Source organism: Nelumbo nucifera, chromosome 6 (assembly GCF_055504915.1).
Source record: "Nelumbo nucifera cultivar China Antique chromosome 6, China Antique-T2T, whole genome shotgun sequence".
In the NCBI taxonomy this organism is placed as follows: domain Eukaryota; kingdom Viridiplantae; phylum Streptophyta; class Magnoliopsida; order Proteales; family Nelumbonaceae; genus Nelumbo; species Nelumbo nucifera.
This window is the reverse complement of record NC_142654.1, coordinates 26,491,203-26,504,924: the sequence shown is the minus strand read 5'-3', so window position 1 is coordinate 26,504,924 and position 13,722 is coordinate 26,491,203. Positions and strand designations below refer to the sequence as shown.

Below are 13,722 nucleotides of genomic sequence, written 5' to 3'. Positions count from 1 at the left end.
AATGTGAAGTTCACTACCATACATAAAATATTGATACTAATGATCTATTTTTCTTTATTTTTTAACTTTTCTGATTGAATATTCATATATTACATTATTTATTTGAATAAATGTGGTATACGGGTTAGATAATGTAAAACCTATATTATTTTAACAAATACTGCACCATGATAAAATGATTTAATGGTGAGTTCTCACATCTTTAATATGAAAGACCAGGTTTAAATCTTACTCGAGGATTAAAATATCAATGCACCCAATGCCCTTGAGTGGGTATCAGTGCATATCGATATGACTGGTGCTCTTTTTTTTTACTTTTTTAATATTAGGTCTCAACCATCAATTTAAAGTTTTAAATATTTACAAAAAGATCTTTATATTGATGTATCCAATGCGGATGCAATATGAACATAATTTAAACCTTAATCTAATGACATAAAATTTTTTGAAATATAATTCACAGGGCCTTTGAGGAATGAATGCATATTGACATAACCTTTACATTTCTTTTTACACAGTGGCTGCTTTCAGATTCAAACTTCACATTCTTATGCTTGTCAGCCCAAGATTTTACCTTTACCCCCCCCCTCCCCCCCAAATCACCATCCAGAATAGTTATTTATACTAATGCTGATATTTTATTAATTAATTGATCTGCTAATATAAGACCTATCAGATCATATATTTTGATATTGAGAAGAATAACCATGTAGGGTGATCATCATATCTTTCATATATTGCTCCTAATCTAAGAAAGACTTCCTAATGTTATGCTTTCTTCTTGGGTTGGAATTCTGGGAACAACATAGATGGTGAACCATTGGCATTCCCACATGCCCATATGCTCAAAAGAAAAAATGAATCGGCCCTTATCAACCGATTGTGATTTTGCGAGATTCTTTCAAGTGTATCTTTTTTTACCCTTTTTTCTGTCTTTTGATAGAAAGGAAGATAAAGGAACTACAAAGGCCGAAATTATTCATAAACTCAGATTCATTACATAGGCCGAAATTAAAACACACAACTCTCTCAATTGACCCGTCCAGCAATCCATTCTGCAGCTTGGTTGAACTTCCCTGTGCACGTGCTGATAGGAGGATACAAACCCCTCATGGCAGCGGTAGGCTGGTAGTAGGATGAAGGCTAATCCAGTGGAAAGTTCGTCGTCAAGTTAGCTAGTTACATGGCTCAATGACGATGCTAGCACTTTATATAAGTGCTAGTGTGCTACAAAAAACCTAAAGGCAATAAAAGCTGAATTGCGTAGAAAGAATATGTCCCCACCACTGGTAGTAGTTGAATTGTGTCGAGACTACGACCATTAGATCCTTGGTTTAGTTTTTCAGTTTTCCTCCAATAGAAACCAAATCAAGACAAAACAAGCCAAATGCCAAAAATATGTCCCCACCACAAGCTTATTTACAAGTTCCAAGCTGAGCTGTGTGATGTTCAGGAAGTTGACATCTGAAGGACTAAAACCTCTAAGAGAAAATATAATTCAACACTGGTGATCTATTCCAAAAGAAGAGACTCAATACTCGTTTGTCACCTCATTGGTGTGTTCTTTGTAAAGCAGATGGGGAGACTGATTTTCACATACTGGTGTCTTGCTATCTTGCAAGGTCAATTTGGGATTGGGCTTTCTCCCTATTTGGATGTAACTGGAATCCTCCATCAGACTTGCAGGGCCTTTTTTCCCCTTCTTTTTTCAGTTAGCGGATAAAAAGGAGAAGGACTATGTGAAGAGGACTAAGGGCTACAGTATGTTGGACACTTTGGAAAGAAAGAAATTCCAGGATATTCTCAGAAGTTGAGAGAGGAACAGCAAATATGAGGGCTATCATACATATTAGGGTTGTGGCTGAAACCTTTGGAGCTATTCACAAATTACACTGTGGATGACATGTTGATGAAGTGGGGTGAAATTGCAAATTGCACACAGACCAAGTCAATAATGAGTGTGTCTTGGACCCCTCCACATGTTGGATTTTGAAATTAAACTTTGATGGATGTAGTAGGGGAAATCCGGGACAATAGGGGATTGGGAGTGTTTTTAGGGATGAGAATGGGGTCATCTCTGACATATTCTCAAGCCCAATTGGAGTGGGTGACTCCCTTAGAGTTGAGATCTTTACAATTATGAAAAGAATCCAAAAAGCTAAGGAGTTGAACATCAGGAAACTCATAATTGAAGGGGATTCAGAGGTGGTAATAGGGTGGCAGAATAAAGATAACAATGGCTTATGGAAGTACAACAATGAAAAGAGGAAATTTAAGTGGCTGGTGCAGGTGGTGGTCCCTAACTGATAGTTTAGCTAAACAAGGGGCAGAAAGGGATTCACTGTTTTGGGCTAAACTCTAACTTTAATGCTTTTTCCTTTTTCTTGAGATCCTTTGTTGCTCTTGGAAGATAAGTGTGTTTGTCTTCCTCTTGTAAATCTTCTATTGATGATTTAATGAAAGTGTTATTGATCAAAAAAAATAAGAAGTATAATTCATATGCTTTAAGATAAAAAGGAGAAACCCCCCCTTCATTCCATGTTCAATGTTCATGACTTCATGTTGCCTTAGCTCTATCCCCCAACTTCAGAATTATCCCTTCTAGTATGTTTCCCTTTTCATAAAGGCTAATATGCATTTCCTGTTAGGCTGCAAACTAGTACATGGCTGAGTAGATTCAAACTTATATCAGTATACATCAGTTGAAATGATGCATTGGACTCTCCTGAATGTTGAGAAAGACCATCAATCATCAATGTACAACATGGCTTTTCTTTCTCAACCTCCTGATTTATTCATGCACATGCAAGGCCCCTCCAGCTTGTTTAGTGGAAATCCCAATCTGATAACAAATACAACCATGCAGATACCCTGATATCAAAACTCTCACAGTCCTACAGTAGGAATGTTATATTCAATAATCACTAACGATTTTTAACCTAAAAGGCTCTTTGAGACACATCAAACAGTGACCCCTGAGTCCATGACAACCCAGGCAAAGCCGATGGTTTCTTTCAATTCCAACTGTGATAAGGTAAAATAATCAATAAAAGAGAAAGAGCAAGAAATTTACTTGCATTTAAAAGGCAAAAATAAATTCCAATGTGTTCTTAATTTTTATTTTAAACATGAAAAGCAATTACTATAAAAAGAGAAGACATTAGGTAAGCATCACAGAAGACAGTGTCTACGATTAAAAAATAAAAAATAAAAATAATAAAACTTGAGCACTTATTTAACTGCACATATAGAAGCAAAATAATTCAGATTTGGCAGAGTCGTTGAAAACTTGAAATGCAATCTCTGCACCCAGAATTTAAACACACTGGTGAACACCAGCAGCAACAAGCAGTGCTTGGAGAAGCAACAAAGTAGGAGGGAGCTTTTTTGTAAACCATCCTCAGACACAAAATGTCTACGAATCAAAAACTTACAATGTATGGTTGAACCTCAAGTGACTGATCTGTGCAATGCAATAGAAATAATAAGGCTAAATAGACGCAAACAGCTACCAGGTACCAGTAGGATTCTTTGGATGAGACAGATAAAATCTGATGGGAAGCATAATATCTGTGTAGGTAAATCATATAAACTACTGAAATAAGCGACTTTCAGTAGGATTTTTTTAGCAAAAATTGGTCCTCGTGGAAAACATTTTCTTATGTTCCTATGTATTTGATTCAGCAGAAAGTAAATTAAGGTGGACAAATATCTTGCAAAATTCACCCAAACAGGGAACATCATTTCGAGATTCCAAAGCTGGAAACATTTCCCTTATTTCATATGGAAAAGTTATCTAGGAATGACAAATTTTTTCATTGATTCTAGAAGTACAATGTTAAGAAAAATATGAAAAAATATAACTCCCAGATGAAAATCTCCATCTCAAAAAACTTTCCAGCAAGCTAAAGAAAAACCAGTGACAAATGAGTATGTACTGTGGGGGAATATAAATCCCTAAACGAAAAATTAGGGCTGCAAACAGATTGGATCGGATATAGATAGATCCAAATTTGATTCGTTTATATTCAAATTCTGATTGGATTTATGCCGGATTCAAATCAAATTCAGATTGCAAACAAATATTGAATAAAATAAATAAATTAAACTAAAAATGATCAAAATATCATATTAGTATTAATAAAATGAGCTGAAAATGACTTTGATATTATATTTTATGAATAAAAATAATTGAAAATTACTTTTTTTATGAATTGAAAATTACACATATGAAACATAAACCTATATATAGATTGATTGATTGATTGAATAGAATGAGATTCTGATAGGGGTGGATCCATATTTGATCCAATTATAAACTGATCAAATTCAGATCACCCTCCATAGAATCAATTTGAATTCAAATTCGGACAATCAGATACTGTTTGCAGCCCTAAAAAAGGATATGATTGCCAGATCTGTCAAAGCATAAGAAATGCACAAGCCAGTGATCAACTACTTGAAACTTTGCATATGTGAATGGCTCAAAGGAGAATAACATAATTGGGTTATCGAATTTAGAGGATGACATCCCCCACTAACTCAACCAGGAGAATATATGCCTGTGTCAGTTAACCATGAAACAAGTAAACTTCACCTTGGTATAGAACACCAAATTAACACTCTGATACAGCTTCTGAAAAGAGCTTTGCTTGGTGGTGCAAACACCGGCACATGGCAAAACCAGATTTTCAAAAACTAAAATACCAAAAAAAAAAAAAAAACTCATGAATAATCAGCAAGCAAAGCACAAGAGATGTCATTATCTTCTAAGAAAAGTAAGAGGATTAAAGTCCAAAACAAAATGATTCCCGAGTGATGTCAACTGTGAAGATCAAATTAATTAAAAAGCATTAAAACTAGACGTCATTCGAACAGCTTACCAGAGGCAGAACTAAAACCATCCACAAAGAATTCAAGAAAAATAAATGGAGCCAACCATCCCAAGTAATTAAAGGCAATTTCTAAATTTAACCAGAAAGCATACAGAATGAGTTCCATGAACAAGCTTAAATGAAATTGCATTTTGAAGCCACAGGAATGGAAGAAAGGCGTTACTGTACAAGGACAAGGCGACCAACTCCTCCCCTGAGGTCCCCATTTTCTTCCCCCCAAACTTCCCCTTCCTCATTGGTACCACCTGGGTTGTCAGCATTCGCACCTTTTGGGACTGTCACAATTAGTTCCCCATCGACGTAAACGGCGGTAGCGAGCTCCGGCCTGGTCGTAGGTGGAAGCCTAAACCTCCATAGATCGAGCTCAAGTTCGTCCAAAGACAGTTCAAGAACGTTCGTCCCCCTGATCACAATCTTGGTGACTCCAGGGTATATCTCGATCGTGTGTGCTCTAACATCGTCGCCTACATCATCGGTGGTTACGATAAAACGGAAACAATCCGAATTCTCTTCAACCGAGACATCAGCATCGGAACGAAAGGGGAGCTCCAGGACCCGATTGAATATGTGAGGAAGTCGACGCAGCTTCTTCTGCCTGTTCATGATCCTGTTGGCTTCAGAGAGGCTTGAATTGTGGTCGTATCGAAACGTGATGTTTCGCTTCTTGGGAGCGGGATGGACCTTCATGGTTTCGAGTCTCTCGACGGATTCAACGAACAAACACAAAGAAAGAATTAACCAGATCAATATCAAAGATGCCCTAACAGACAAAGCCGTCCAGCTTTGAATACGAATTGCAACCCTAATCGAATTGTTGAAAGGAAGCGATAGAAGCATCAACAGAGAGAGAAACCAGTGGATGAATGGATCAGTCAATTTCGTCCAAATTCTTCCCTAAAACAGACAACCAGCTTAAGGATGGATTATTGGTCGAATTGCAGAAGAAGAAAAAAACGCCAATAAATCTCTAGTGATATTAAACCATTAAAAGGGCAAAATCACTTAAAACTGCAAATACAATGAAAAAAAAAAGGAAAGGAAGAAGGTCTTCTTCTTTCCTCTAGTTCAATTATACAAAAACCCCACTTCAGAAAAGACCCAGAGAGAAACCCTAATCAAAATTCTAAGAAATCCGCACTGAAATTCTTATTAAAAAGACTGAACTTTGGTAGGATAGAAACCCCAAAACCTTATCTATCCCTGAAAAAGGAGTAAACAAACAAAGAATGATGTTCTATTGTTTGTCTGTCAAGTGTCAATTATATTTGTGGATTGATTGAAACGAGGAAAATATTTGCGGGGCTCCCATTTTGCCCAAAAAAAAAAAAAAGAATTATTATAAAAAGGAGTTGCTGCAGAGCAGAGCAGAGATAACTGATAAGAAATCTCTTCTACGTTGATTGGCTCCTTTTATAATGGTCAGAATCCCTGCGGTGTAAAATATATGAATTTCCGATTGCCCCTTAATTCCATCAAATTATCAGATTTGCCATCGTGTCTTTCTTTGTAGTTTGTCTTTGTCCACGGCGTTACGTACGTAACAAATCTAAAGTTGCACTCCTGCTCCAGAATTTGCTGGATTTTTATTTCTGTTTTAATTGGACCCGGTTTAATCGAACCTAGTTTTCCTTTTTGATAAACCGGCCTCCATATCCCAATTAAAAGACCACATATTCCCATGCTTCACTAGATCAAAAGGTTGTAATTTCCAAAAGCTGCACTCATGAGTCATGACATTATATATCGCTAGTCTTGGCATTAATTTCTCCCATTGTTTGTTAGTTATTGTTTGAAAGTATACAAATTTATTAAATGGGGTAAAGTGAGATTGGCCCAAAAAAGAAAAACCTGATACACATTTATATTTCCGTTCGTTCTGACATGGCCAAGAATGTTTGGAACCGATGCCATTTTTTTGAAGAAAATGTCCTTTTTTACTGCTGTTGGTAATAAAATGTTGATGCATCATTATGTGACAGTAATGGTCCCAAACAAAAGAATCCATTTTCTGAGAAAATGGCATCTTTTGCAGCAATCGTTTTCTTAGAAAATGGAAAATGGTGTTAGAGAAGAAACAGCAAGTACCGCCATTAGTTGTTCCGCTTTGAATTCTAAAAATAAATGAAAACCATTTTGGTTTGAAAATGAATTGATTCGTAAAATTTAAAAAAAAAAGCATGGAAAATAAATTCCTTCTTGAACTTTTAGTTTGAAAAACATGTATTCATTGAATGATTTGATATCATTTTTTTATAAATTGTATCTTGTTTTTGTATTAAAACCCATAAGTCTAATGTTACAAAAGAAATTGAACTATTTTTGAAATAAAATCAACTTACTTTTTATTCTCAAAAACAAAAAATATAATTATTGGAGAACATTATAATTTTGAAAGAATGATCTCCTACATCGTAGTGAGCCCTTCTGACTTGATCCGGATCACATGGTGAATAACTAATCCAACTCGCTTAATTAAACCCAAGGCTGTATTTGGTTAGGTAGGGAAAATAAGGAAAAAATAAATAAACAGAAAAGTTGAGAGGAAGTTCTTAAGGAATGTCACAAACTTTCCCATAAAAGTTTTCCTTGATTTTCTGTTTTTTTCTTACTTCCTATCAAACCAAACACAGCCCAAAAGGGCTTCACAACCAAATAATTTAACCGAATAAATCCACTTATTTTTTTCCACTGTGTCTTCTCTTTCCATTTACACGTGCATTTGCTCGTGCCACTCAACTGATAATATCAATCATAGTGTTTACACGTCAGAGCCGTGGTGTCGGTTCAGAACAGGTCCACACGTTCTAACAAGACTAAAATCTGCCCAATTGCCAACTTTGTCGTACGCCCATACGTGGCAAAAAAGAAGGCACTGTTTCGAGGAAGCTACGACTGCGAGTGCTATAAAAAAGTACAACCACTCGGAGAACGACGCTATCGCAAAGCCATAGTGTGATGTGTGATTTGACTAATCCAAATGGGCCTTATTGGATGGTTGGTCTGATTTCCACTATCATCGTAGCAAGTCTTTCGTGGGCTTTTGCTTGAGAAAACCCACAACCATTCTTCGGTTGGTATGCATTATGCAATCGCCCAAAATGATAGATTATAAATTCATAAGATTAGAATACAATGGTATATACGCAATTAAGGGTCCGTTTGGTTCATAAGAATAGTGCCTAGAATAGAATTGAAATGGTTCATTTTCATCCCAATCGTTTGGTTGGATGGAGTCAGCATTTGATTCATATTCCTAGTTGGATGGCATTCTTCCAGTTGAAGGGAATGTCTCTCCCTCTCCTTTGAGAATAGGAATCCATTATAGTCAATTCTAATTCCAATTCCGATTCCAACTGCAAATCAAAAAGATCCTAAATGTTCTATGCCAAATAGAAAGCACAGGAATCCAAGAGACAATGCAACAAACTTTCAAATGAGTATTTCCTAAACTGAAGCAGAGATGAGTAAAAGGATGTTTAAAATATTTTATATCCATGGGTGCTTTTGTAATGAATAAGAAGATACATACAAGACCATTTCTTCATGCAGAGCAACTAAAAGAAGGAAGTAGGAGCTTTCTAAGAAAGGACAGGAATTTTTGTCTGTGAGAAGCTTCTCTAAACTGCTCCTTTGGCTTTTAGCTTGAGTTTTATAGCGTCCTTTTTATCAGCCATACTTACTTACCGCGCGTTGATACCATTAGGTTGTGTTAGAAATTACAAGGGAAGAATTTCCTTCAACCTTCTGATTCACTCTTGTTTTAGCAAAACAAACACAGCCGTAGGGAGGGATTAGACCACTGTATTAAAAAATTATGAAAAATATTCTTCATCTTTCTGTTTTCTTCACAAATATCCTCATTATCTAAATGCGAGTAGCAGTAGAAATAATACTGCAACTTGGCCGGGCTAGCAGTTAGGGTTGGATTGAAGTTAGGGTTTAGTATGAACCCAATTTAACTTCAGGTTGGATTAGGGTTGAGGCCTTTGCCAATAATTCAATCTGAGCCCAATTTAATTTTATATTTTTACGTATAAATATCATATAAACATTTTATTTATGTATATAAGTATATATATATATATATATATAATATTTTTGCATGTAGTATATATGTATATGTGCACTTCGTTAATGTATGTATATATGTATGATCTATTCATATATCTATATGCATGCATGTGTATATGCATGTCAACAATTTTAAGTTTGAAGATAGAATCTTCTAAAAGCATAATAACCATGTATTTTTATATATACTAACGGAGTCTGGACCTGCTCCTCAAAGAGCATTCCTCACATCGATCTTGCAGCATATTCCAGTCACACATCATCAAGAACATTTCCTATACTTGTAAGTTATTATTCATGGGAGATGTTCTCAATACACGATAGGATGTGGCTGTTAGGTCGGTGTGAGAAGCAGATCCCATCACATAATAATGTTGAACTGAATTGACCTCAACCTTTGAGCCTAGAAAACAAAAAACATTTGGTAGAAAATAGAGAAGTTAGGCCGACCTGAACCCAACCCAAGCCCATTGAATTAGTATTACAATTGAGGGTTCCACAGCTAGGATAGGGTTAAGGTTAACCTCGACCCAACCCAACCTGACTAGCACCCTCTAATTAGAAGGTATTCTTGTAGTGGGCCGACCTGAACCCAACCCAAGCCTATTGAATTAGTGTTACGATTGAGGGTTCCACAGTTAGGATAGGGTTAGGGTTAACCTCGACCCAACCCAACTTGACTTGCACCTTCTAATTAGAAGGTATTCTCTAATGGTTCATGTCCCAAGGTGTTGCATGGCCATTTTGAGCTTTAATATTGTATGTCATGGAACCCACAAAGTTCTCATACAAGTCCACAAGTGTTTGGCCCTACCTCTACAAGAGGTTAGGCCGAATTCACTACTTTGATTAGTGAACCCTTGACCTAATCAGCTTGGGCTTAGTTTGTGCCCAACATTTACACATAAATGATCCATGGATTTAGCCACCCTATGAAGACTCAAGGATAATGGATTTATATAAGATAAAGCCCATCAGGTAATTAGTCCTGTAATGGTCTTTACACCTAACCTAATCTCTCGGCCCATAATCATCAAAACACTACCCACAGGGAATGACATCTTCCCTGGTTGTAAAATATAGTCACACTCTCTGCTTGGATGGATCCTGGGATTAAGACCTTTTGCAAACCTTTTTCATAAAATTGTAATATAGCATATAAATACAATTTGCAAATCAGATTTCAAATACAATCAAAATCTACTACTATAAGTTTAGGTTTCCATCAAAGAGTGTGTAAACCCTGATATTCACTTTGTCGGACAAAATGGCTAGTCCTATCACTATGATCGCCCACTCAGGTAATTTTCCAAATTGACCAAATATGCCCATGTATTTGTTCCTAGATGGATCTCACTAGTTAGCACATAAAATACAACTCAGTCCAAGTGCAGTATCATAATCAAGTATGGGGCTAAGTGCAACTTTCCAGTTTTGTCCATCTATCTCCAAGGCCTAAGGCATAACTAAAAATTGGTTCGGATTTAGTATTTCCTCTAAACACCCACTAGTTGTACTTGGGGTCTAACCCTAGCAACTAAGACAAGTTGCTCCACTAGTTCAACAGTATAGCGGTGTTAGTCTTGTCAAGATAAACTTCCTAAGTCTATCCAATGACTGAAAACATTTTAAACCAACACAAGCCTCATAAGTGTCCAATTTAAGGAGTAATTCACATAAAATACGCTGATAAGAACATGAAACAATAATGTACTTTATTCATTTACTAATAAATATTTATGTACATCAATCTTATTAGAGCTAAAGGCATACACTGCCTAACAGAAGGAGTTAATGTTTTTAATCATGGACATAAGACATTTTTGTGATGGTTTATCCATTTAGTTTAGTCATGTTAGTAGGTTTTGTAATGAAGCGGTCCATCTATGCAGTAGGGGCCTTTTAGTTCTAATGGTTAATCATTGTTGGTTGTTCTTGATGGTTTATCCATTCTCCTCCTAATTGGTTGTTTGTAGTTCTTAAGAGTCTGAGTCTAGTCCTATTAGTTCCGATGGTTAATCTTTGTTGTCTTATCTTTGTTTTCTAGCTTTAATGAATATTTTCCTTACCAATAAAATTATTTATTTATAGCCATCTCTTCATATATGTATATACATATTGTATATAATGTTGGTTTTTTATCTCTTCATTAAGGACCCGTAGGTTCAATTGCTTTCATTGAGTTGCTTTGGAAAAGCCTCAAGAAAAAGCCATATTTTTTGCTTTTAGGAAGTCATTTTTTGTCTTCTTTAAGTTTTCACCAAATATGGCTTGTAGGCTATTGGGGGTGGGGCTCAACTCCAAAGCTAGAAGTTGCTGCATGAAATCCTTTTCAAGCAAGGTTTTTAAAACTATACTGAACAGGAAACCATTTTGAGGACTGGTTCGCAAGTCGAACGGTTCGACCGTTCGGTTCAAACAAATAACTTGTTTTGACTTAAAAAAAATAAATAAGCGACCAAAAAATGTTATCTGAGTCACCAGTTTGACTGCTTGAGTCAACAAATCACTGACCAAATCAACGGTTTTGGCCAGAAAGCGATTTTAAGGTGAAATGGAACCAATTACCTAACCAATTCTCGAGTTTTCAGGTCCTATACGGTTTTGAAAACCATGTTTTCAAGCATTGAGATTTTCACAATATCATTCAAGTATCTAGATGGCAAATTGAGTTGTAGCTTGTAGGTGTGTATCTCCTACCCAAATCCCATGTGTTTGTAATTTTTACTATTGGATCAAAACTGTTATATTCTATTTGTACAAGCATAGACATTTGAATCATAATCGAGTTAACTCGTCCTAGCAATTAATCTAGGTCACCAAGCAATAATTAAAAGTAAATTATAATAGTTGACAATTGGCACCTTGGATGATGTGGCATTGACTCTTAGACCCTTTGTTTACGAGATCACATCTCTGCCCCACAATGCCCCACAACACATCTCCGTTATGTATTGGGAACATCTCTCGATGATAATACCAGTCCCGATGATGTCATCATTGGAAGATGTTCTCAATACATGGCAAGGATGTGTTGTGGGGCGTTGTGGGGCGGCTCCTTGTGGGGCAGAGATGTGAACTCTTTGTTTACCACCCCCTGTCTCTCTCCTCTTCTCTTATCTTCTCTTCAGATTGCTGATTTATAGGGAACTACTACAAGCTCAAATCTATGGGTTATTCTCACATCCCTACCCTCCATACATTATGAGCAAGAAATAGATGAATGCGATGGCTGTTCCACGGGCTGTGGAACCTGATAATGTTTCACATGGAAAATCTATGATGCAAGAAAGATATGGTATGGAAAGAGTTTTGGAGATCAAATCAGCCCTCACAGCACATCCCCGCCATGTATTGGGAACATCTCCCAATGGTAATATCAGAAATGATGATGTCATATCTTTTGATAAATTGCACCTGATTGGCTATCACGTCTATGATTCCAGTTGACTGATCAGAAGTTTTTCAGATATCATATCTTTTCCATATCATAGTTGAACCCTAAAGTACATGAAACCACACCTTTTAAAGTGGGGTCTATGAATTTATTATTGGCATGGAACATTTTTATTGATTCTACAACATGTTGAACAGTCATCCTATTCAACTAATACGAATTCATTATTCATGGGGAGATGTTCCTAATACACGACAGTGATCTCATGGTGTTTTATGGGTAAGGATGTGAGAACAATTTATGAATAGCAGATCCCAATGAATTACAACCGTCTTGATCCCTTTTCGGAAGATATGTAGTACAACCCAATGTTTTTGAACCATTGTTGACCCAGACAGTCGGACCATTCGGCCCGAAAACCATCAAAGCAACTGGTTCTTTTTCACCCCTAACCCATTCTTAGGTCAAAAACCATTGACTTCGTTAGAAAATCGCTAACCCTGGTGGTTGAACCGTCGACTCGTTTGACCCGGCTAGCGGTTCGCAATATAAAGTTGCAGAGAAGAGAATTCGGATCTGAGATCTAGTCTGAAACACGAACTCAAATCTGGGATCTAGCATAAAGAGAAGAAGAAGAAGACTACAGGTGTTTTAGAGAACTCAGATCTCAGATCTGCATCTGTTGCCGCCGCCGTCGGCGGTGAACATCGAATCATCCTCCTCCTCTTCCTTCTTCGTCCCTCCTTCTCTCCTTCCTTCTTCTTCTTTCTTTTTTTTTCTTTCTCAGCCGACAACAGTTCTCCTTTCTGGCTTTCTCAGTCGACATCTCTTGTTTCTTATATGAGATTTGCATATTAGGACAAATCTCATATAAACATTTGCTCTAATATACAAACCGTCCAAACTGTTCATCCCAAACGGTTGAACCACTTACCCAAAAACTGGTAGTTAGAACGATTCCATTTCTGAATCAGTTTTTAAAACCTAGGTACAGCCCCTCCAAGGGCCCGACCACTTTTCAGTTTTCCAAACCTATTTTCCCCTGAAATTTCATAATCAACCACCGCTGCCATGTACATGGAGCTAATTACATAATCAAGTTGCCAAGTGGATCTACTTTCTCTTTTAATCTCATTAGAAATAGAATATACGCATACATGAAGCTTCCAGGAGTATGGTTATACCGATCATGAACATGTAAACGGTTGAATCTATGAACCCCGAACTCATTTTGTGATATGATTCGATTGCCCACCAACCTCTTCTAGTCCTCATCATCATCAATTATATCTAATCAATCACATGTGGATAAGAAGACTTACTGATTTTTTTCTTTTTAAAAACCTATATTTCCTCTAG

The 13,722-nt window shown here is 36.6% G+C and overlaps 1 protein-coding gene across 1 annotated transcript; it reads right to left on the bottom strand.

The window, feature by feature from the left end:
• Window positions 1–4,948: 4,948 nt before the first annotated feature.
• On the bottom strand, window positions 4,949–6,271 carry LOC104598607 (uncharacterized). The gene has a single exon (XM_010260765.3). The coding sequence runs from the start codon at window positions 5,730–5,732 to the stop codon at window positions 5,055–5,057; it is 678 nt and encodes a 225-aa protein (XP_010259067.1). The 5' UTR covers window positions 5,733–6,271; the 3' UTR covers window positions 4,949–5,054.
• Window positions 6,272–13,722: the final 7,451 nt, after the last annotated feature.

Coding starts and splice junctions, on each gene's coding strand:
- LOC104598607 (XM_010260765.3), bottom strand. CDS start 5,732: ATGCTTCTATCGCTTCCTTTCAACAATTCGATTAGGGTTGCAATTCGT.